Source organism: Spea bombifrons, chromosome 1 (assembly GCF_027358695.1).
Source record: "Spea bombifrons isolate aSpeBom1 chromosome 1, aSpeBom1.2.pri, whole genome shotgun sequence".
In the NCBI taxonomy this organism is placed as follows: domain Eukaryota; kingdom Metazoa; phylum Chordata; class Amphibia; order Anura; family Pelobatidae; genus Spea; species Spea bombifrons.
Genome location: NC_071087.1, coordinates 142,617,166 through 142,641,529, shown reverse-complemented (window position 1 = coordinate 142,641,529; position 24,364 = coordinate 142,617,166). Strand labels below are relative to the sequence as shown.

The window sequence follows — 24,364 nt, the reverse complement described above, 5'->3', positions numbered from 1 at the left end:
TAAGGCGGGCTCTAAATAAATCTATTTATAAAGCATATACAAAGCATGCCTCATTATGGAAAAAATATACACTTTAGGACAAGGCACAGAAGACGTAAGCACTCTAGAAGAGGGTACCAAGGCAACATTTTGTTTTAAAGATTTTTTTTTTCTAATCTCTTAGCAAAGTAAGGAAAGTCATTCCTTGTGATTTGTTCTATTCTTTCTGGACTTCACTCATCGTCAACTGGCATAAAGATATCATCGAAGAAATATTCAGACACTGTTGATGCCTCTTCTTCAAAAACCACGTCATGGGAAGTGGACAATACTGCTTGTTGCTCGTCGTCGTTATCAGAGTCCTAAATGATAGAAACATGGAGGGGTGAATAAAATGCTGATTATACATAAAATTACGAAGCCTTAAAGTGCAGATAAGTTGCGATGTCTTGACTGGTGGGTAGCCAAATTCCAAAGCATGGCTAGAGGATTCTAACCCCATATTTTAGTACTCCCTCAAGAGGCTCCTAAAGCCTTAAGCTTGCACACTTAATCTTGACTTAGTTTTAAAGAGCTTTAACCACTTACTTGAGAAACCCGCATGCTGTCCTCTTCACACTTGGGAGCCACACTAACAGTAGTCACAGGGCTACTAGCAATTGAAGGCACTTTGTTATCTGCGGCACTGTCCTGGCTTGGAACAGGGGCTGGTGTCTGGGATTTCTGTGCACGTGTGGATGGCTTTTTACTTGGTGGTTTGGGCAGGATTTTCTTCTTGTTCTTAACAGCAGTTTTCTGCTTTTCTGTACAAACCAAACCTAAAAACCCCAATGGTCTTCTTCCAGGTCTGGAAAAATAAAATTACCATTAACTACATATAAATACCCTTGCAAATATTACCCTTGTGGGGTATGTTCTGCACGCAGAGTGAAATGGCTGCTTATGTGGAGAGCTCTGCGGTTAATTGCATTATCTGACTGCAAAAATAGATCTTCCAGCTTAATGAAGCCAAGCTCATGTCCGCCAAGCCATGGCGCCAGAATAAGTAGAGGAGGAAGACTGAGATTATGATGAATCAGAAAAAGAAGCCCCAATTTAGATAACACAGCCCTATAAGAGTCGAGAAGACTCACTACTAACCCCACAGCAGTCGACGTGGATTTCTTGATATTCAGGAAATATCTACAATAACTAGAGATCTGCATGACCTAGGAACATGCACATCACATACTAAATCCAAAATGGCATTCATACAGCATGGAATTCATTGGCTGATCACCAAGAGGAGATCCAAAGAGTTGGAAGTTTTAAAAGCTAAGATGATGGACCCTCAGGATTGAAAAAATAGTCAGGATTTGTTCAATCCCCAAGGAGTACACTCAGGGGCTGTTTCAAGGGTGTCCCAATGTTAGGAAGAAAACAATACAAGAGAAATGTAATTTTATTTTTAATGACCTTTCTTTTCCAACACTTTTCCAACAAAGATGAAAGGTGTTTGCACCTATCACACAAGCACTAGAGAAACGTAACATCAAGGTATTACTGTTGTTTCCAGTAAACCATCTAAAGAAGGGTCAACATATGTATTTAACACATAGGTCTGCAGCTGTTGTCAACTTAGGTAGTATTAATATTCGGTGGTGCCCTAGGCTTTGTCCAGGGCTACCCTCAAAACCTGATGCACTAGGCCAGAATACGCCACTGATATTACCTCCTGTAGAGCGATCAGATGCTGGCTTATAAGCATCTTCTGCCTCACCAAAAGAAGTCGCACAAAATTGAAAGCTGCCAATAACAAAAAGAGAACTACTCCACCATTTAACCGAACAGATAACGATGTGTCACTACACTTGGTAGGCAGTTACATTGGTCATACTGCTTCTCGATTCCAGCATTTAAGGTTACTGAATACATAATATATTATTATTATTGGCCTCACAGACCTGAAGCCTCAAATGTTAAACCATTACTAGTCTTCCTTTTGAGTTGCAAATATTTCGAATTGTGTTCTCTCTAGAGTTTGGTTGGTGACACCATAACAAAACATTATGTTGGATCAGAAAATCTGCAGACAAGGAGGAAACGTCAGTGATTTTTATGGTAACTCTTATAAATCTATATGCTCAGGGCTAAAGGCACTTTTGTTGATTATCTTATATGCAAATGTAAGCTAGGAGAGCATGTCTTTGAGAACAAGATGACAACTTTAGCCTTGAAGTAATCAAAGTGGGTTTATTACATAGTGGGGTTTTTTTTTGGGGGGGGGTTATGATCGCTATGATGGGCTCCTAAATACTGACACAGTGCTGCAGTTAGATTTAAATCATTGTTTCCTGAGTGGATTATTACATTACCTCTTTAAAGATGTTCTAGGAGCCAGGTTTCCACTGGGTTGTTGGGCTGTGAGGGCGACAGGCACATCAGATTGCTGTGCATCAGGCAGCGTTTCCCCTCCTCGTCTCGGAGGAGAGTCCACGAGCGATTTTATTTTGCCTTCTCCAGAGGATTCTGGTAATAAATAAATACATATGGTTGCTTTTTATTTATTTTTTTGCACACAGACACTGGAGGAAAAGCTGCCCTTCATCATTAAAGATCTACTTTAACTGGTTCCAATGGCTAATGACAACACTAAATGTGGCCAATTGGCCAGACAACATACCAGGACACACTAGAACATAACTTACCTGCGGTTTCTTTAAATTTCAGTTCCTTTTCATTCTACAAGTAAAAAAACAACATTAGAAAGTAGTCTCACTACTAAATAAATAAAGGCTAGCCCATGGTCTAAAGTTATAATGTACAACGTAATGTAAGTGGATGTGGTGCGAAAGGAGGCAAGAGATCAACAAAAATAGCATTTAATAATTGCTTCTTACCTGGACCCTCTCCTTCAGCAGCGGTTTCTTTGCAGGAGGTGCCACCTCATTTCCATTCGAGTTACTTGTGGTTCTTTTCCTTGAAGTCTGACCTTGGAGGAACTCTGGATTCTCAACATCTGGGGTGAAACATGGGTCACATGACACAGGAACTGAAGACACAGGAACCTCTATGCTGTGAATTGTACACAAAACAGACCAGGTTATGGGTGTATAATGAATATTACACATGCACATACACCTCAGCAGAACACATATCATTGATTTCCTAATTGTTGCTCTCACAAGCAATGGATCGCATAACTAAACTGCATGGTACATTCTACAAAAATGAGATTAGTGTATTATACTCAGCTTGTTCCTTCACTTTGACAACCAAGTGCTTTAACATTTGCTTGGATTATTTGTTAATATTGCCAGATTGCAGAATGGCCGTGTGCATCAAGGTGAAGTGTAGTGCGTCCTTCTCACCTTTCACTTTTCAGTGGTGGGGTGGATTGTGAAGGTCCTGTGCTGATCACCACAGGAGCTGGAAGAGACTCGGTAGGACTTGTTTCGCATGAATATGGGTATTCAGGGTTTATCGGTATTTCCACCAGTGTCAAAATAAAGGTGGTTTCCTCAGCAGGGGACACATTTTCTACTTTAAAGTCTGTCAAGAGCAAAACACAGACATTACAACTCATAGTGGCATCTTAAGTATCACACGAAAATCCAGAATTTATATTTCAATGTAAAAGGAAAACGTTGCATGACTCTTCTTTCAGTCTATAAGATACACTTGAGGATGTCTATGGTAACCTTTTCCCTTGTAAGAAATGCTAGACACACAAAGGGACTCATTTTCATTTTTATACTTTTCTAGCTTTAATGGGGCAGGTGACAATTTTTAAACCAGGAATGACATTTTTCCAACTAGAACAGTTTATGAGAAGGATATGAGAAGGATTTAGGAATAACGGTTGACAACAGACTCGACAACAGTGCGCAATGCCAGCAAGCAGCTGCGAGGGCCAATAAGGTTTTGGCATGCATAAAAAGAGGTATTGATTCAAGGGAGGAGGATGTCATCTTGCCTCTTTACAGGTCATTGGTAAGACCTCACCTTGAATATGCGGTACAATTCTGAGCACCGGTCCTTAAAAAGGACATTATGGAATTAGAAAAAGTGCAAAGGAGGGCTACGAAATTAATAAGGGGATTGGGAGATACTAGTTATGAAGAGAGACTAAAAAAGTTAAAATTATATACACTGGAAAAACGGCGTCTCAGAGGGGATATGATAACATTATATAAATATATGCAGGGCCAATATAAAGAGCTCTTCAGTGACCTGTTCATTCACAGAAATATACAAAGAACAAGAGGTCACCATCTGAGACTGGAAGAGCGCAGGTTTCATAGACGACAAAGGAAGGGATTCTTCACAGTGAGGACAATTAAGGTATGGAATTCACTTCCAAGGGAGGTAGTGTTATCCAATACATTAGATACCTTCAAAAGGGGCCTCGATATTTTCTTAGAAAGGCACGATATACAGGGATATAAATAGAATAATATTAATATTTTAGAGCTTCTTGATCCAAGGAGTAATCCAATTGCCTCTTGGAGTCAAGAAGGAATTTTTTCCCCTGATGGCAGAATTCAAAGTAGCTTAATTAGGGGTACACACATCTTAATTAGGTGGCCACAAAGAAGATTTTAAATAACCCTTCCAAAGTCAACAAGATAATGAAAGTGTAAACATAAACTACATTAATTTGGTCACAACAAAAATGACAATGTCACTGTTTCATCACATTTAAGTTAATCAATGCTCACCTGGTTTAGAAACAGAGGACACCTGACCAAAATCCTCTTGGGTTGCTTCAAATACACTTAGACCCTCGGGTATAGAAACACTGTCTTCTGACAGATCCACTGAGCAGGGTATAGAACTTAAAAATGAATAAGATAACTAAATTAGGGCAATTGAACACACGCATGCTTACCAATAATATACCGGTCCCTACAGTTTATAACTACAGGCGCTCAACACAAAATCCTGTGGATCCCTACAACATGTATTGTGGTCTTCTCATGTGTTTTGGATCTAAATGGTTTTTTTCTGATACTACACTGAACCAAAAACAAGTATAATTTATATATTTCTTAAACTTAAGGAGCACTGATAAGGTTTTTTTCTATTTTTTTTTTTATGATAAAAACATGATAGCAAAAAATAAAACCACTGATGATTTTATATAATGATATGTATTATAATTTAATGATACAGGGGATTGTATTTTCAACCATTAAAACATATATATATATTATACCGAAGGAAGTTAGACTGTTTGCAGATGCACGTATGTAGTTGCTTTTGTGAATCTCAGATGAGTTAATTAAACAAATTATTTATATTTGAAAATTCCACATCCACACAAAATTGGACACCAATCCATTTTTTTTCTGCAAACCAACATTGTAAGGTTGACACACCTATATAGACAGTATGTTCCAGAAAGTAAAGTAATGCTAATCACCTGAGTATCGTGGATCCATTTGCTTCTCCGTCAGTGGGAAACTCTCGATGGCTACGGTCCGACTGAATTTCACAGCCTGATTTTATGTCACTCTCGGTGACAGAAATTAGATGGTCCTTCATACCAGGATCAGAAACTGGGGACGTACCTGTTGATTAAAATGATAATTTTTTATGTTTATCAATAATTGTGTAGTAAAACTGTCAGACCAGGTGCCTAAAAGCAACCAACAGCAAAAAATAAGAAAATGATCACTATACAAGTTCAAATTGTGATCAGGATATATTTTTTCCAAAACACTTCTGCACGCTTAAAAGTTTATGATCCATAAATGACCAAATATGTAGATAGGAAGATATCGAGGCTGGACAGTAAGCTACATTAAAGTTACCCTGGATTACATAACCATAAGCAGAAAACCCCAAATCTTTACAGAAATTGTAAACTTTTTTTCTTTGTTATTTTAATTACCTCCACTGTCCACCTCTGACTGAGAAATTGATGCCTGAAAAAAACAAGAAAATTTGCTTTTAAGGTCAAGAGGTAATTCAGTAAAGAAGCGCTGGTATTTTAAAATGTTCTCTCAATTTGAACGTTGTAACCTTTTGGTATATACACAGACAGTCTTACTGTTTCAGCAGAAACTTTGGTATCTAATTCCAGAAGCCAATACAAATAATACAGTAAACCATAAAAAAAATATTTAACTAGCACTAGTGATTCCTTTAATTAAGGGTTTCCTTCAGTGCATTACTAGAGATATCAAACCATCATCAGTCACACACTAAAGAGTATTTTACACACTCGAATGTTCAGGTTAAGTTCCCAGAAGGGATCATTTAAAAAAGTAAAGCACCTCTCATGTAAATGTACACTGAAGACAGGCAAAGTAAAAATTATCCACATAAACGTCAGAAACCAATCCCACAGCCCATTATCTCCGGAGTCCTTACATGTTGTGATACATCGCCGGAACCTGTGCAAGACAAATCCATGGGTTCCTCATCCTCATCTGAGTGAACAGACACATCCTCTGTGATACTCGCCACATCTACAGCATCCAGCGGGATTTCAAGCTGCATTTGTTATACCAACATAATTAAAATACACTTTATTAACAAAATCCACTACAACTGTCCCTTTAAAATAAATAAATCAAAATTTGGCACTAAGGTGTCCCTTCCTTATAACAGTTTGGGGCTGGGATGAAGTTACAGTTGCCTTAAATGTATAATAAAATTCAAGAGGTATTCATTCTGCAACAGTTGGCCAAACACACAAATACACAACTAATCCTGGTAAGGTTGTAGATGCAAATACATGGCAGATGTCAAACTCAAAGACTCCAATTAACACCAATTAGTTTTTTCTTTCTTCAAAATACAGTTTCAGAGCAAGGAGATTATTTACACAAGTTAAACAAAACAGATATAATCTCTTAAAATATATACACAAGTTTAGAGACGAAAAAGATAGGTGTCCACCTAGTATAGGCTCTAGAAGAGAAGGCATGGCGCATTACCTCTTCTACGGTCTCCTCAATCTCAGCTTGGACAGGTTTTGGTGACCTCAAGCTAAAGGGAACAAACACTGGAGCTTGGTTCACCATATGAGGAGCCAGATCATAATCCTCCTCTTCAAAAACCATATCTGCATCATCTTCTTCATCTTCCTCCTCTTGGGAAGCTCTAAGTTTCACCAACATGGTCTTTCTTTTGGTTGGCTTAAGTGTGGATTTTGGGAGCTTGCTTTTGCTGGGCTTGGCACTACGTGCGTTATTCTCTTTCTCCCGGTTATCAGAAAGTTTAGCTGGAACAGGTATTGATGATGATGGCCTTTTCAACAGCCTATCAGATCTAAAACCATACAAAACAAATATGATTTTTATTTTTGTTTGCTCTAGAATGTCCAATTCTAACACTTTTCTATTTTGGCTGCTTTTAAGGCAAAAGAGACAAATCTTAAAACTGAAGATAGTGTTGTGCGTACGTAGACAGCCTCCGAGATACCCTCATATTTAAAGGAGAGCTCTTGATGTGATGGCTTTTAATGCGACTAAATTAAAAACTGCCTATAGACTGTGGTTTTGTATGTTAGTCAGTGTAAATAAAACTCAGGGGTAACCTCTGGTAGGGCCAGCTTTGGCTAACCAATTTTCAGTCCTGTTTTCACATCTCCTCACCCTTATGATAGGGTTATATTAGAATTCCTTTAGATTTTTAGCTCACAAACAGGGCTCTCAAGCCACCATTTTTGCCAGGAACTTGCAATGAACAAGGATGGATGGCAAGCTAACAGACCGGGTTCTTAACGCCGTCGTCCATATGCGTAGATGTATAGTTATGTATGTTTTTAACCACGCCATTTAAATTGTACTGCTCTGCAAATTTTTGTGATGCTAAATAAAGGATAAGTATTAATCAGAACAATAGAGAAGGAAGTTAAAATATCTTTCCCATGATATAAGTCATGGGTAGGTTTTAATGCACATAATGCTTTTTTTAATCTTTAAGGAGTTAACTGCTTTCCTTATTGTACAGAGCTGAAAAAATGTAAAAAAAAATAAAAATAAATAAAAAAGTGACAGATCCACTAAAAAATCCATGATTGTTTTAGCCTCTATACAGACTTACCTTGTCCGCTGGGGCGTGGTGTTCTGCTCTCTGTCCTCCTCCGTGTCACCCACCTCTGCCTCTGTGCGTTGGCTATTTTCTTGCTCTCCTTTGTCTGAATTACTCTGTTGTCCTATGGCAGTTACACTACTCTCCTGCTCTCTGTGCCCCATGGAAACATGTCCTGAACTACACTCTAGTTCCTGTACAAGGTTGCAGCGTGGTATTCGTTTAGGAGACACATCCCCGCCACACTCGACAGCTTTCCTTTTACCGACAGGAGGAGACTCTGAACTACTGGACAAAAGTCTTTCATTTTCCTATAGAAATAAAGGAAGGACATATGAGCAGTGATTTGAACCCGTTTGTGACCAATGACGTAAAAGGTACATCATAAAAAGATGTTCCTAGAGGATCAATGAAGCACCTAATAAATAATGGGTTAAAAAAAAAAAAAGTCGCCATAGCAGGGTCACAGATGTGGCTGACTGCATTCTTGCACATGCATAGATACAGTCAGGTGACAAGGGTAGTGCTTGTGAGCGACTGCCTTTGTCTCTCTCTCCTCACCACGAGCAATAATTTTTAATCTGTTTATTTCTAAAAATACAATTAAAAAATAAACACTACTTTAAACAGAATTTTAACACACAAAAATTTGGTTTGTAATAATAAAACAAAATACCACGTATATATGTTTTGAGGATATTTGAACTGCATACGTGTAGCGGTGAAAATGTTCTGCTGTGATGTTATCCTGAACATCTGCATCGCCTGGGATTATTGAGATTTAACAAAAAACAACTCTTATGGGCAAGGAATAATTTCTCAATAAGCATGCATGTAGTGGTTACCCTGTCATGGGGCAATCCAGCAGCTTCTTTGTTTAGAATACCAGTTGGTTTTCTTCCAGCTGCTGCTAGATTGGGCTTCGGCTTCAGTCTACCTCTTGCAAGTTTTACTGCAGGTTGCGTGCTGGGTCCAGCAGCAGAAACTGTTTCTTTACCACTACAAAAAAAATTTAAAATTATAATATATATATATATATATATATATATATATATATATATATATATACACATACATATACATACACACAAATAATTTAGACAATTATAAAGAAAACAAAAATACATAAAAGCTTTTGATAACAGAACTATAAGTAATGCCAAGTCTGCCATTCAACCACCTATGTGATATTGAAGCAGTTATTCATGTTGTTACAAGTGATATTTTTTATACACACGGCTATAAAGCTAATGCAGCTCTACATAAAGCATTAATAATAACGCAACCAAAATTGACTTACATCACGGTATCAATAACAGAATCTTCTTTGTGGTCCTTGACCAAGCCAGAGACTTTGGAGCCATTCTCCTGTTGGATCCCTTGGACGTCTTCGGTATGCGACTTATCAACTTCCTGACCCATGGACATGTCTGTACCGTTTGTGGACGCCTCACGCAACATGCTTGTTAATGAACTCTCGGATTTTTCATCCATGGTTGCCTGTGAAGCACAAGAAACAATCTTGTTTTGAGTTACAATACAGTACATGTAGTCCAAACAGTACATTGCTTCCTTTCTGAATGTATTAACTTTCACATCTTAAACAGCATTTACTTAATTCCCCCAAAATGCATAATTTTAAAGGGACCTACAACATAGGTCTCCAAACGTCTCCAAAAATTCTTCCGTACTACTAAATCACAAATAGTACACTGAAATTTTATTTTGTAAGCTGTTTAGAAGTAGCACAACTAAAGTATTTTAGGATGGGAACAGCCTTACTTATATTAAGAAGAAGAATCTGAATTGCTTTCATAAGTATTCAGTATTTTGCTGCAATATCAGCAAAGTGTTTCAGGTATGGATGCTCTAGTTTTTTGGGGCCTTTTCTTCTTAGCAGATTTGCTCCAGGTAGTTCAGGTTGGTTGCCGCTTGTGGACGGCAATTATCAAATAGTGTTTATCAGTGTTCCCAATAAAATATTTACAGACCAAGCTGTCAATGTACTATTTGTAAATCAGTATTGAGAGAACCGGTAAGGGGACTGGAATATTTTTGTAATGCAACATTTGTTTTGTACATACACATGTACGTTTAATACATACATTTGACATGCTCTGTTCTGTTTGTCCCGTGTTCTCTTGTACAGCACTCTCTTGCGGAGCACACTTATTTTTTCGCAATGCTGCTCTGCCAAGGTTCGGTTTTGGTCTTTGCAATCTGCCCCTTGGTAACACTGCTGGTTTCGGGACGTCTGGTTGTCTCTCTTCACTGACAGGCCTAAAAATACGTAGGTGTAATGTAAAAAAGCATACGTCAAATGTTTTGGCACCTATTACACTACGGGTGGAGGAAAGAAAATAAATAAAAAATTGAAGAACTCATTTTTTGGGGAATACATCAGTGGGACTATCCAAATTATTTTATTACATCTTAACATTACAAGATCTTTATTATCAGCATTAAAATAGTGCACTGAAAATGAGTGAATAAGTCATAATTTTAAACTAATTAATGCTCTTAATAAAAGACATTTACATCACCCTGAAGCAAAACCCACTGTACCCCCCTGTTAGTGTTCAATATTTTGATTACATGTTTCTTTATCATCAGTAGTGTAGATTTACTCTATTAACAGATAACAAGCAAAAGTCCAGGCCACGGACACCTGATTTTAAAGACATTTAAAATCTTACACAGAATCCTTTAAGGCAACATCCGATTCAACGAGGGTTCCAGAGACAGAATCAGCTTCCCGTGCTTGTGATAACGAGGATTCCAATGGCTGTGAAGACTTACACGGGGAACAAACAGAATCAGAGTTTTCAGGGGCAGAAATTTCTTTCAACACGGATGTTTTCTTCCCTTGGTCTTCATGCTAATGGGGCACATAATAAAATATTTGACATTTGAAACAAAAAAAAACCTTCAAAGACAAAAAAAATACACACACATTGTTGGAGTGCCTTACTTTTCCAGAAATTGATGAGTGTCCCTTGGGTCCCGCTGGGATGTTGCTGGGTTCTTTAGTGGCTTCATCCACTCTAAACAAAAGCACATTAATAGTGAACATTAATAATCTGCGGTACACAGATTTTTTCTTGCCTTTCCAAAGACACAATGGAAAAGAAACAGAAATAAAAGCAGATAAAAATTGTACATTTGAAATATGCAGAAGCATCGATAAGCTTTTATCTAACTTAATAAAAAGTTTGAAGATCTGGCAACGTCAGCTTGCGGCTACAAGATACACAGTAAGTTTTATACCGATGATCAGAGGTTACATTTTGAATATTTTTTTTCTTAAACAATTCTAACAAAGCTATTTTAGATGAAATCTCAGTTATTTATCCTTAATTAGGATTCTTGTATTAACACACTTCATTAAATAGCAATATAAAATGATATGTTAGCACTTACAAAGGATCTGAAGGTTGTTCTTGTTTCACATCTACTTTCGCAGCAGTGGGCTCTCCTGCCAATGCCAGTTCGGACTCCGGGCAGCAAACACTTTGGGATTGCTCATTAACGACCGAAGCAGAGTTCTGCGCATAGCTTTCCTCCGTACAGGAAATGTTGGATGCCTGGTTTCCACTCTTGAAAGAATCACATAGCGTTTCCATTAAATTCTTAGAGGCATAATGCAGTGTGTACTGTATGTCACAGAATTCAAACTTATTATATGTCATCTTTTTCACTTTTGCATGCAAATGCAGAGGATTCATCAAAACAGTCTCTTGCTCCACCCTGCAGCTATCTGCCTTGCAAGAGAAGGGTTCAATGGAAAGCATCACATGGGACAGCTCCACACCAGGAAAAGTTGAGATGTTACAAGAAAGCAAAAAGTATAAGCCTTACTTTTTCAAAAGCAGCCATGTCTTTGGGACCCAATGGGACGTTGCTGGCGTTTACCCCAGTTTTATTATCACATTCCTCCTTGTTGTCTCGTCTAGCTGTAGTAGACTTCAAAATATTAGGTCTTGGTTTTTGAAATCTGCCTCTTGCCAGCACTGCTGGTTTAATAGGAGGTTCCCTGCATGCATCCTTAGGTGTAGGCTTCTCTTCAGCTCTGGAAATGCAAACAGAATTATGTGAGTCTCACAGCTAAATGAGGTGGAAAACAAAGATATTCTGTAACATTTATATCAGAAAATAAAAAGGTGCGGTTGGGTGTACTGCAATGGTATTTTGGACTGCGTGCGGGTTTATGAAAACGTATTTATTTAAGGTCCTAAGACAGGAGCAAAGTAGGAACACTAGATTGATCATCCCTCTGTTATCGTCCATCAAACACCAAGGTTGGTGGCAGAGAACCTAATCAAACTTCAAATCAAACTTCCTTATACTCATGTAAATGAGCTTCAAAGCAATATGGTGACTTTACACTTTTAGAGCATTAGCAGATTGGATTCTACAAAGAAGGGTTTTACTTAATAAAACAGAGCCAGTTTTTTACTGCACAAAGTCTTACTTTGCTTTCTCCTCCTCGTCTTCGCCAAGTTGAGATAATTCCTTGGGTTCACCAGAAGCCTTTAAAACAGATCAGATATGAAAAGAAAACATGAGGCCAAACGAAATTGATGTTGGAGTCGGTGTGAAGTTGTTAGTTACTGAAGTTATAAGAAGAAGCAGGAAGTGTTGGCAGGATGGATGGTGCAAAATAAATGTATTCTTCAAAGTTTACAGAGCTCAAAAAAAAAAAAAAAGATGAAGAAAAAAATACAATCTGAAATACAGAGCCAGCCCTTACATGGCCCCAGTTGTTTCTGGATAGAATCACGGAGGATACTTGTTCCTACCATCTCTTTCTTTGTGAATCTATCTACCTGGCTTCTTGTGCAGTTCTGCAAAAAGTCAGAGCCATGGGGACAGCCTGTCAGCCCCGTTTCTGTAATCTGGTGGGGGGGGGGGCAGGAACGCGCGACCTCAAGTTACATGAGTATGAATGCATGTGTGGGTGTCACACGTGAACATGAATGAATGTGTGTATGTGCAAGCATGAATGTGCGTTCATATGAGTGTGTGCGCGGATGCATCTGTGTAAGTGTGTGTGAGCATGGATTTGTGGAAGAGGATATGCCATCATAAGCATGTGAAGAGTGTAAGCATGTATGTTTTTGTTCTAAGTCTGTACAAACATAATAGAGTGTGTAAAAATGTGCCAGTGTGTATGAGTTACTGGGGGGGGCACAAGAGTGCCAAAATATAGGATCCAGGAGGCCAAGTTCACAAAGAAGACATAGGGAGAAGCTGCCAGAAGAACAAAGGGCAAGAGCCCCAAAAACGAAGCTACAGGAAAGGTAACGGGCACAGAACCAGTCTGCAGAGAAGGTAGGAAGATATTAAGAGCTTTAATAAGTGTGTGTGCACGCAAGTGAGTGAGTGCAAATGTGTTAATCATGATATAATATAACAGACGTGGGTCTGGTTTTGATGGTTGGGTAGGCAGTATTTCATTCTTGGTCTCAGGCATAACAATGTCTTAGGCCTGCCCTAAATGAGCTGAATAATCATGTGGTCATAGTATTCCAACATACTGGTTGTAACATAATAGAGCCACCATGTATGCTCATGAAAAAAAAGGACCTTTGAAATTCTTAAAGGAGAACAAAATATCTAATATTTAAGAATTGAGTTGCAGACCATAGATAAATAACAAATAAAGCCCAATAAAACAATACTGCATTAAATATTTTACCAGTATGGTGGAATGGTTTAAAACGATAATACCTTTCCAGAAGCTTTAGTATGTGGCTGATCCAATGGCTTACTCCTAACCGGTACTTTAGCAATATTTGGTTTGGGCCTCACCAAGCGTCCTCTTACAGGTTTCTCCCTAATGTAAAAACATGTTTGTCTTTTTGTTAACAATGTTATCACATGAGAAACATTTTAATGTTTTATGCAGCAACAAGATAGCAGCTTTCCCATCACACCCATAAGTGATAGAAAATGTTAATACAACAAGGGAACTTAATGTGGCATTTTATAAAGATAACCGTACAACTTTAGACACTTACTTAGAAGCCTCCTTCATTGGACAGCCTTCTTGCCCAAAGTCAACTCCGGCAGAATTGTGTTCCCCATCATGTGACTGTCCCACCACAGAGTCGGATTCCTTCTGCGATGGACTAAGAACTGGGACAGAAGCAGAAATGTCTTGGCTCGTGTTTACATCCACTAGTTCATCTTTATTCTGCAAAAAGAAGCATTACATTGAGCACTTGAACAGATACTGTTGATGCTAATTTTATTGTCTTACCCTCATTTTTTAACACTCCAGTAAATCAATACTTTATTCTTTAGATTGAAAGTTTACACACATAAGAATACATGCTTTTAAGAAGTGTTTCCATTTTTTTTTAGCAAAAACCAATAAGTGTGTCTCATGACAAGCAATCCTTGATAAAGTATGAAAAATTAAAATTTATCTCTGATGAGGTTTGGTCATTCAACAGCACTAGGAATGATGTTACTAACTCAGTAATGCTTTAAAGCGTTCAATGCCGTAAACAGTGCTAGCCTTTAACTAGCATTTCATCTTGCTGGTTAACTCATCTATCTGCAATCACTCGGTTCTTACCAAAACTGCTGCTTCATGTGAGTGTGTGTGAAATTATATAATGTGTGTATATATATATATATATATATATATATATATTATATATATTCCTGTTCATTTTAACTAGATTATGAAATGCAGTATTTTGGGCAGATAGAAAAGAAAAGCTGCTTTTAAGCATTTGTTAAATTATTTTTGGTCTTACATTTGCTAAAGTGCTCACGTTTCCAAGAATGGGTGGGTTTTCTTCAGAATATTGTGAGAAACTGGATGTGTCCATAGTAGCCTCATCTTTCCCTTCAACATCCATTTCTTCTTGGCTTTCCTTTCTAGAAGGTGCTTTTCTTAAATCGGGCTTCAGTTTTGCAAATCTTCCCCGTGGCACTGGTGTGGATTTAGTGGGGGGTGGTCTGCATTGAAATTGGGACATTTCAACATGAAACAAACAAAAAAATCCAATTTTCCCAAAACATATCTTTTGGCAACTTCAAAAGGTAAATGTTTGGCTATTAGCCACACTATGTTAAACACAGTACTTATTGCTCAGAGAAAACCACAGGTTTACCATTTAATCTTCCCACATTAACTGTGCATTATACACAACCAACTGATTTATTTTTGTAGGGTTGGCTCTTTAAGAAGGTACAAAGATTGGGTGAAAAAAACACCCAAGAAGTGGTCGCCCTTTATACACACAAAATAACAACAGTATATCAAGTTGTCACATGTATTCTACAATACGTATTAAACCTGACACACTTCACTGTGTTTTTAATCCCAATAAGCAAATAGCGCCTAGACATCGGTGGATTACAGTTTGACACATTAAATCCTTACTTGGGTAATGCCCCTTCTTCTTGGCTTACAGCACGTTCATCTAGCAACTCATTGGCCGAAATCTGGGAATTACAAATAAAAACCGTTACATAAATAAAAAAATTACATAAAAGAAAGCAAAGTATACTCTTACAGGGCTATGAGAAAACATTTTTATACAGTTAAAGAATTCCAGGCAGACAGTGGTGATTTTTTTTTAAAAAGATTTTGTCCCCAACGCAGCTTTCGAAGTTCATAAAGCGAAAACATACCGCATGGTCCCCTTTCTCACTAGTAGATTCCCTCTGATTTTCCACCAAAACGGCTTCATCAATGACTGAAACATCTGAAGCCGAAGGCACATCATGGCTTTGGGCGTTTGAGATATCCCTCTGCGTGCTGAAAAATAGTTTTGTTTAAAAAAAAAAAAAAAAAAAGTTACCATCCAACACAGGACCCATGTGCTAGTTATTATTAGCCGTTTTCCCCAATATATCCATGCTTCTGTCCCAAGCGCAGAGGTCGCACTGGACAGGGACCTGACTGCAATTGGTTTATTTCAAAGAATGTTTAGTACAACCAGTTATTACCTGGATAAAAATTCATTTCCTGACCAATTCCCACCTTCCTCAGGGAAGAGGTCAATGGTTACATCCCCAGACTTGGCGGTCTCATCCGATGCACCACATACATCAGTAGTCTCTTCTGTATGATGGACAACGGACTCATCCTCCTCTGGTTCCTCGCAAATCACTAAGGGTAAAATGCAAATCCGTGAGAACATGAAAAAGAACAAGACAAGAGCAGTTTGCATTACTTCTCAGTATTTTCCCTCTTCATAGAACATAAACGAGAGGCATTATTAAGCATTACTTTAGGTCTATAAGCATACTAACTCTCTTGCTTCCCCACAGACTGAAACCGCTACAACAGAAAACATGGCATACACATGCCAGATCAAGTGGTAGAGAATGCATTCAAACATGTAGTTTCTTTTGTCGTTTTGCTTGCAACTCAGAGTGACTTAATAATGTTGATTTTAGTGCGGTCAGACGGATAAATTGTCCATTTTATAATAGTGTTTTTAATCAGTCATTTAATGAAAATTACATGTTTACAATGAAAACTACAATGGACATAACAGACACTGGCAGCCTCTAAAGGTCAGTGCTAGTAAATTAGTCAGGTTCGAGTCCTATTTTGAGCTTAAGGGTGTTGTATCATGGCTTGGTTGGAAGCTTTTCCTAAATACAAGTATACCTCCTTCAGTTCATATGTGAACAGTAGGCACACTAGGACACACACACACACACACACACACGCACACACACTCCAGGAAAAGCACATAAGAACTGACATGTGATCTGGTTGAGCTATAATGGGATGTTAAGCAAAAAAAATAAATATATATGGTCAACAATAAAACTAAGGAGGAAGAGGAGTCATATTGTATTGCATTTTTCCTGCATTCAGATGAGAGATTAGACATTAGGCATTGAACCTTTCCAAAGAAAATGTATATTTACCTTTTTTGCCCTTGCGTTTGGCTTTCTTGGTTAACGGTGTTATATCAGATCCAGAATCTGACAGAGGCTCCACTTCGGGCTTCTTGAGCTCGCCTTTCTTTTTTCGTCTTCGCCCCTTTTTCTCTTGACTGCTGTGTGCGCCATGGTTTTCCTCAGTGGCCAAACTATCTTCGTTCTGTGCCCCTTCACCAATTTCCGTGCTTTTCTCTTCACCCCCTTGGTTGGATTTACCTATGCAAAATTAGAGAAAGCGTACAGCGTTGTCCTTTAAGATATTTAAAACTGTGGGCTGTAGCAAAGAAATCCAATAACTATTTCCTGTGACAATTGGTTGGTGTGTTTTAGAGACTGGAAAATACACGCAAAATGGGAAAAAGTTGTAGCCATCTCACCTTTTTTTCTGGGTTTTTTAACCTTTTCTTCATTAGAACCCAAAGCTTCGCTGTCCTTTTTTTTTCGCTGTCGTCTTTTTTTAACCGGGGCCGAGTCAGAAGAAACCGACACTTCAGCGACAGTTTGCGACTCCTCGTTCTCCTTCTCGGCTGTCCTGCAATCGGCTCCCTCGCCATCAGATACAGCAGATGTTTCGGCATTGCAGACGTTACTCTGATCGCCAGTCTGTTTCTCTGAGATTAATCGTCAAAAACAAAACCAAAAAATGAAAGTCATAACAAGCATAGAGTAGCATGTTGACGCTTACAAAGATTTAGGATTTGACAAAAGTGTAAATACTTATTCCAGCTTGGGCACCTCCTTGCATGTGGTTAAAACCACTTGTTTTTATATATATATATATACATATATGCTTCTTGGTGTTGGTACATTTCGAGACCACATTATTTTTCGAGATAACAATATCTTTTTCGATCTACAATAAAACAGGGGAACTCACCAGAAATAGTAGAGTTTGCTTCCTGGAGTATTTAATAATGTATTCTTTATTTTTAATAATATAAAATAAAATTAAAAAAAAAAAAAAAACAGGCCATCTTTTACACTAAACACTAAAACAGAAAAAGTAGTGTTACCTTTTCTTTTCCGAGGTTTTTTAATCTTTTTTCCAACTTTTGGTGAATTTTTCTTCTCCAAAGCTTTTTTGAGGAGAGTTGCAAAAAATTCAAAGTCAAATGCTTTCTTTTCTCCTGCAAAGCAGAACTCAGTACAGTAAATATGTGTATTACATTTAAACTAACAGACTCTTATACAAATAACCCAGTTTGTCTATACACTACTGCCCACCAACACGAGCGGAGTTACTTACTAAACGCTTTGTCGATCCGCCATCCATTCGCTCGCTCCTCCCGTTTAAATTTGTTCTGGGGGCACGGGAGACAAGTTGTTAGAGAAAGGTTTCTTTACGCGACAATGCCCAAGGCATAAATGTACTGCAGTATTTATTAATATTAATAATATCGTGCTAGAAATAAAAGAAAATCTGTACCCACGAAAAATGTTGCATAGCTACCATGAAGCGAGGGGGAGAAGGAAGTAAAATTACCAGGAGGACTAAGACAGTTTAAGTTGAACATAGCTGGGGAGAACAATGGGTTTTGTTTTTTTAAACTTCTGCATAATTAACATTAAACCTGCTTAAAAATCACTATTCTTGCTGTGGCAATCAGTTATTCATATGCGGCATCATGTTATCCTACATGCAGATTTTAAAGTAAATGACATTAAAAATGACACTGCGGTTTGTACCTTGATCTCTAGCCGCTTCCTGTGGGGGAAGAGCTGACCAATCAGAGAAAAGTCTGTTCCAACCATGCTAATGGCAAGATAGAACATTTCTGTTTCTACAAGTAAAGAAAGTCGCACGTTAAAGATCCGCAAGAAAACATTACACAATGTATTAAAAAAAAAACACAGCTTCATGTGGAGATTATATATATTATATACACTTTTTATACTTTTCTGATATCACATTCTAAATACATTAATATGTAGTTGATCCCCCATCCAACGCTTGGCATTGTACTTGGTGATGTGCTCGGCCATGGAAAACCCATTCCACGAAGCTCCCACTGCACAGTTTTTGTGCTGATATTAATGCCAGCGAAAGTTAGGAACTCAATGACCCCCCTCTGTGACTTTACGTGGTCTTCTGCTTTCACTTTCCAAGAACACTCAATTGTTGGGTTAAAAGCATTATCGTGTAATAGCATCGCTAATATTTTATAATTAAAAACACAGAAATATATTACCTGCGTTGGACCACGGCTTAGTGTGACTGTTCTTTCTAAAACTAGAGTATGTAGTTGTGGAACCTCTCTCAAAAACCGGGTCGTTATCTTCAACGATTGCAGCTTTTGGTCTGATCACTTCCACTGTCAAACTGGAAAATAAGAAATTGTTAAAGGTGGACACCAAAGACTGGTCTCTGTCTATAGTTCTATAACCAGTACAAAGCAGCCACGCTCGCTGTAAATGAAGCATTATCAGGAAGATGCTACGGAATTACTGAAACATCAAACACTGGCATAAGTTATCCATGCAGATGATCAAGGATGAAATACATGCCTCTGGCAACCAAGCCATTTCCATTTTACTTAACCTTTTTCTTTTTTTTTAGCATTTAAACTGTTATTTTATTTTTCTTTTGGCATTTATTTACCTTTCCTCATCAAGAATAATAGATCCATCTTCTGCCACTTTTACACGAGGAACTAACCCACTGTCATCCTCGTCTGCATCATCGTCCTCATCACTGGGAACACTTTTGGTTTCTGGTCTAAAATATTACACACAAAAAAAAGGACGTATGATATTATAAGAGGAACAGTGTAAAAACAATGTAATGTAAGCATAATAATATATATATATATTTATACCTCCAACCTCTCACTAATGCTTAACACCAGGTCACACAAACTACAAGAACAACAACAAAAAGACATAACAGATTTATTTATAAATGAAAGGGTTTTTGTCGCAGCTTTTTGGTAAGATAGAAATGCAAACCACTAAAATAAAACTGAAAGAAGCAGCTCTATTTTTTATTATGGAAAACATTGTATTGTCTGGGAGATTTATAATAAATACAAACACCGCTTAAATTAACAATAAAAAAAAAATACAAGTACGAACACAAGAAATAATTTACCTGGGGAGTTGACTTTCTCCTGTTATTGATTTTTCACTGGTTTTTGTTTCTTCAATAGAAGATCTAAAATAAAATAGTTAACAGTTAATTCTAGCAACAGCCCCACGGCACTAGGGCCTGTCCACATGCAGCTAAATAGATTATAGCAAATAGGGATAATAAGATGCTTGTTGGTGTATCTCCCACAAAGGCAAACAGCTGGACAACAGACAAACAGACCAAATGCACAGAGTGGCTTCTGATCAACCTCTCTATGCATTTGCATGTAAACAAAATCTACACTTTTACTCACTTCATTGGATTATTTAGCGGGATGATGTGTACAAAATCTCTCATTGTCATCTTAGAACGTTCCAGCTCTGCATTAGGGTCTGGAATAGGATGTTTTGCTCTCCATGCTCTCTACAAAAGCAGAAAAAAAACATTAAACATTTAAAGAATCAGGCTGGGTGAGCTGCAATTGCTTATGAGATGATACTAGGACTGCAACAACTAATCGATAATGAAAATTGTTGTCAACAGATTTTCGCCCTCCACTTCCGCCGGGGCTTCTATGAGGGAGCCCCGGCATGACATGACCTTCCGGTGCTCCACCATAGAAGCCCCGGTGGAAGTACCTGTCTGCGCGCATCGTGCAACGTTCACCAGCTGCCAGAGAGGAGGATGCCCCGCAGCGCTGCAGGGGACCTGAATCCTCCTCTCTGGCAGCCGGTAAACGTCTGTGCAATGCGCGCAGACAAACTCCGCTTCTGCTGTTCGTTTTTAACACCCAGTTTGTTCATTAAATTATTTTAAATAAATGAAAAATTGACAGTTTTTTTTTTTATCTGATTAATACATGTTCATAACAGTGAAAAGTTTTTATTCTAGATTGTTCTCATTTTAAATCATTTATTACTTTCTATGGTTTTAATTGTACTACATACAAGTTAGAGTCCCCTTTAAAAGTTAAAAAGAAGGTCTCAGACACAATAGACAGCTGCTTACCCTCTCGCTCCTCAGCTCCTCCCGAAGTAATTCCCTTAGTTTCTGGGCTCTTCTAATTCTTTCTTTCTCCAAATCGCCAAATTTCTTTTTCACAGGAGTGGGCTTTGGTGTATTCAGAGATCCATCCCATTTACTAGACTCCTGTGAGGCTCTCTCTTTAAGGGGACACAACTCTTCTTTGGCTAGCGGCTCAATAATTTTAACAGGTGTTGCCTCCGGCTGCTTAAGGACAGGCTTCTTGTAAGGGGAAAACTGTGGTACCTGAGGTACCGGAGTCCTCTTTTCAGGCAGGGCCTGGTGCTGTCCTCGAGGAGTGGGTGATTTCGGAGGGCTCTGTAATTTGGTTTTTTCACTTGGAGGAGAAACCTCAGTGTTTGGAGGAACAATATTAATAGGCTGAGATGGAGGGACATCCACTGGTGAAGCCTTCTGTGATGAAGGGACGGAGGAAGCATTGGAAACCCTTTGTTTTGCCAAGTTGGGCAAAGTAGAGATTCTCTTTCTTCTCTGATATGGCGTAACGGTAGTTTTACTCGATGAGGTTTCATTAGTGGAATTGGATATCTCTTTAGCCCTGGTGATCAAGAACAAATTAAATAAAAAACATAGGAAAATTGTCCAAAAGCACAAATGAATTAATACTTTTCCCATAGAGCTGGTTTATGTGACAGCCAGTGGAGTATTCTGGCCTAGGCTGCCTAGGTCTAAAGGGGCAGGTCCAATGGGGGGCACTATTGGGAGATCAAGACCCCTTGGTCCGCTGCTGCAGGTACAAGAGAGATCTCTGATCTCCCCCAAGGGGCATTTTACACTATACGGAGAGGGTGCCGTGCTGGGCAAATACGTCTCTGCCGACATCTCTTATTTTAACACAGATATCACATATGGGGACTCTTAACGGCCCATTCCGGACCAGGTCCAGCCTCAGCCTTCACCCATTTGTTGCATTAACGTTTTAAACAGAGACTGTGCTGGGGTTGTGCCGGTTCTTCCTTCTGCTTTTCAGGTTTTAATTAGATGATCTAATAACTGGTTGTGTTACGCAAAAAGAGGTTTTAAATCTTAATGATCATCTACTAAAATCCCTTAATCGGCAGCACAACAAGACTTTCAACCTTTGCTGTTTTCATTCAAGAAAACCCATTAAGAGTAACATTACTCAAGTCAATACTTATATTGTCTATAAAAAATAAGCGGCTCTCTATTCTTGTGATGCTCCAGACTCAGAGCACTCCACAAGAGAACAAAGAAAGAAGAAACTCTGTTTGCACGGTACCCCTACTTATAATAATAAAAAGTCAAATCCTCTAACTTAAAAATAAATAAATAAATAAATAAATCACTCAACGCAAGGCGTTTTACAACCACTAATACGCAACGCTCAGGAAACCCTTCCACATGTTTTTGCACCCTTTCTTATAATAATAAATAATTTAATAACAAAAAATTCAAATCCTCTAATTTAGAAATCACTCAACGCAAGGCGTTTTACAACCACTAATATGCAACGCTCAGGAGACCCCGCCACGTGTTTTTGCACCCTTTCTTACAATAAATAATAATAATAATAATAATTAAAAAAAAAAGTCAAGTCCTCTAATTTAGAAATCACTCAACGCAAGGGTGTGACCCTACCACATGTTTGCTTCATGGTCTCTGCAATCTGAGCAGCTTCAATGAGTACAAAAAACAAAAACGGTCTGCGCTTCTGTTTTTTTGTATACATTGTACAGCCAATACACTGAATTTGCAGCGTGCTCACACTGTTTGGTAGACCTCGTATTATACATTTAGCTCACCGACATTTTTTCTTTTCCCAGCTTTAATGAGTGCCATCAATTATTCAGCTGCCCATCTGGTCAATTCCGAGAGCATGCACTAAAAAGCAGTCCCATCGGGAGATTATTATTACTAGTTATCATTATCATTAGTTATTATTTATTACCTACATGGCTTGTCTGCCGGGCCTTGCTCAGGCAATCTAATCTTTTTTTATTAACATGCTCTTAAAAAGTTATTTTATTCGGGACACACATCGATAAAGATTCTAAAACATTTGGAATAGAAATATAACAACTGTCCCAATTACGGTATTTTGTAACTTTTTCAAATATTTCATTACTGTATTAGAAGTTAAAGGAAGGGAATAAGTTCTGCACCTTCTCTGTTATTCAATTTAAAGGGGAGCTTCATAGTAATTAAGGAAGAAATGGCAACACAGAGGCCAAGGCCAGACTTTTGGCCCTTTTGCCCCAGATGTGTTCTTTCGAAACATGGCCAGCTAGCGCCTTTTTATAGTTTAATGATTAACGGAAGCGCGCTTGCTATACACTTATACATAACCAAAGCAAGCGACAGCTCTATGCCATCGGCTGAGGATAATGTGCCGAGTCGCCAACAGTATCTCACGTTAATAAATCACTCTAACATTTAAGATGAAATTAGATTTCAATTATTTTATTGGAAACAATTGCATTTTATTGGTAACTGCCTTTATTCCGTGATCTAGAGATTATTTGGAGAAGAAGAAAAAAAAAAATCACTATTAACGCGTGTGGAACAAGTTACACTAAAAGACGATATACGACAGTAAATGACTTCATAACCCGTATTTTCCTGCATTCTCAGAGGATAATAGAAACTGCAGCTAAAGGCAACCCGGTATTTACCGTCACTACAAAGCCTGCTTGAGTAATTCCGCCGTACGTAGAAAGATAGAACTTGACAGCGGATAAGAACCATTAGGCCCGCCTGGTCTGGCCCTATTTCCTGATGTAGAGACCTTAATCAGTCATAGGTCTCGTCTTTGATCCAGGATTTATGCCCGTCTTCAATTCCCTCAATGTATTATCCTCTACCACTTCTGATGGGAGGCCGTTCCACTCATGGCAGACTGCATGACATTCCTGCCAAATCCATGCAATAGCCTGAAACACGCGGGTGTATTGGCCCAGCCCCAGCAGCTGACACTTACGGGTCTTTCTCCTGCGGAGCCTGGGGCTCTCCCCTGTCAGACGCGGCAGCTGCTGTCACCTCCCCGGCTGGGGTGTCCGGAACTGGCAGGCCTCCTGCACTATTATCCTTCCCCGAGTCTGCTGGGTCAGGGAGGGGAGCGGCATCTGCGGGTCCATTGCGTTCCGGTGCCGCTCCTCCCGCAGTACCGGTGGAAGGGCCGGGTGCTCGACCTCCCGGCTTGATGTTCGGCCTGAAGTTGAGCCTCGGTCTGCGGATCATAATGTACGGTGAGATCAGCCGCCTCTCCCGGTCTACATACCGAAAAACGAGCTCTCACTCAGCCCGTGCACAACACGAGCTGTGGTTCTATCACATGGGAAACAGAAGCAGCGAGGACGAATGGAATGGATC

The 24,364-nt window shown here is 38.7% G+C and overlaps 1 protein-coding gene and 1 long non-coding RNA gene across 2 annotated transcripts; both read right to left on the bottom strand.

The window, feature by feature from the left end:
• On the bottom strand, positions 1 to 24,364 carry BDP1 (B double prime 1, subunit of RNA polymerase III transcription initiation factor IIIB). Its single transcript, XM_053454419.1, has 37 exons — positions 23,973 to 24,364; positions 20,999 to 21,572; positions 20,304 to 20,413; positions 20,012 to 20,074; positions 19,523 to 19,639; positions 19,113 to 19,243; positions 18,610 to 18,704; positions 18,170 to 18,224; positions 17,937 to 18,050; positions 17,301 to 17,534; positions 16,909 to 17,139; positions 15,973 to 16,135; positions 15,655 to 15,781; positions 15,404 to 15,465; positions 14,790 to 14,976; positions 14,025 to 14,200; positions 13,735 to 13,840; positions 12,476 to 12,534; positions 11,863 to 12,073; positions 11,425 to 11,600; positions 10,976 to 11,048; positions 10,701 to 10,882; positions 10,110 to 10,284; positions 9,305 to 9,504; positions 8,850 to 9,003; positions 8,017 to 8,315; positions 6,906 to 7,239; positions 6,337 to 6,459; positions 5,855 to 5,888; positions 5,384 to 5,531; positions 4,680 to 4,795; positions 3,330 to 3,510; positions 2,859 to 3,033; positions 2,667 to 2,700; positions 2,334 to 2,487; positions 568 to 826; positions 1 to 341 (listed from the first exon to the last, which is right to left on the bottom strand). The coding sequence occupies exons 1-37, from the start codon at positions 24,230 to 24,232 to the stop codon at positions 213 to 215; spliced, it is 6,021 nt and encodes a 2,006-aa protein (XP_053310394.1). The 5' UTR covers positions 24,233 to 24,364; the 3' UTR covers positions 1 to 212.
• LOC128505164 (uncharacterized) lies at positions 4,548 to 5,941 on the bottom strand. The gene is made up of 3 exons (XR_008355541.1): positions 5,855 to 5,941; positions 5,384 to 5,531; positions 4,548 to 4,795 (listed from the first exon to the last, which is right to left on the bottom strand). It is a non-coding gene; the product is annotated as an uncharacterized LOC128505164 (long non-coding RNA).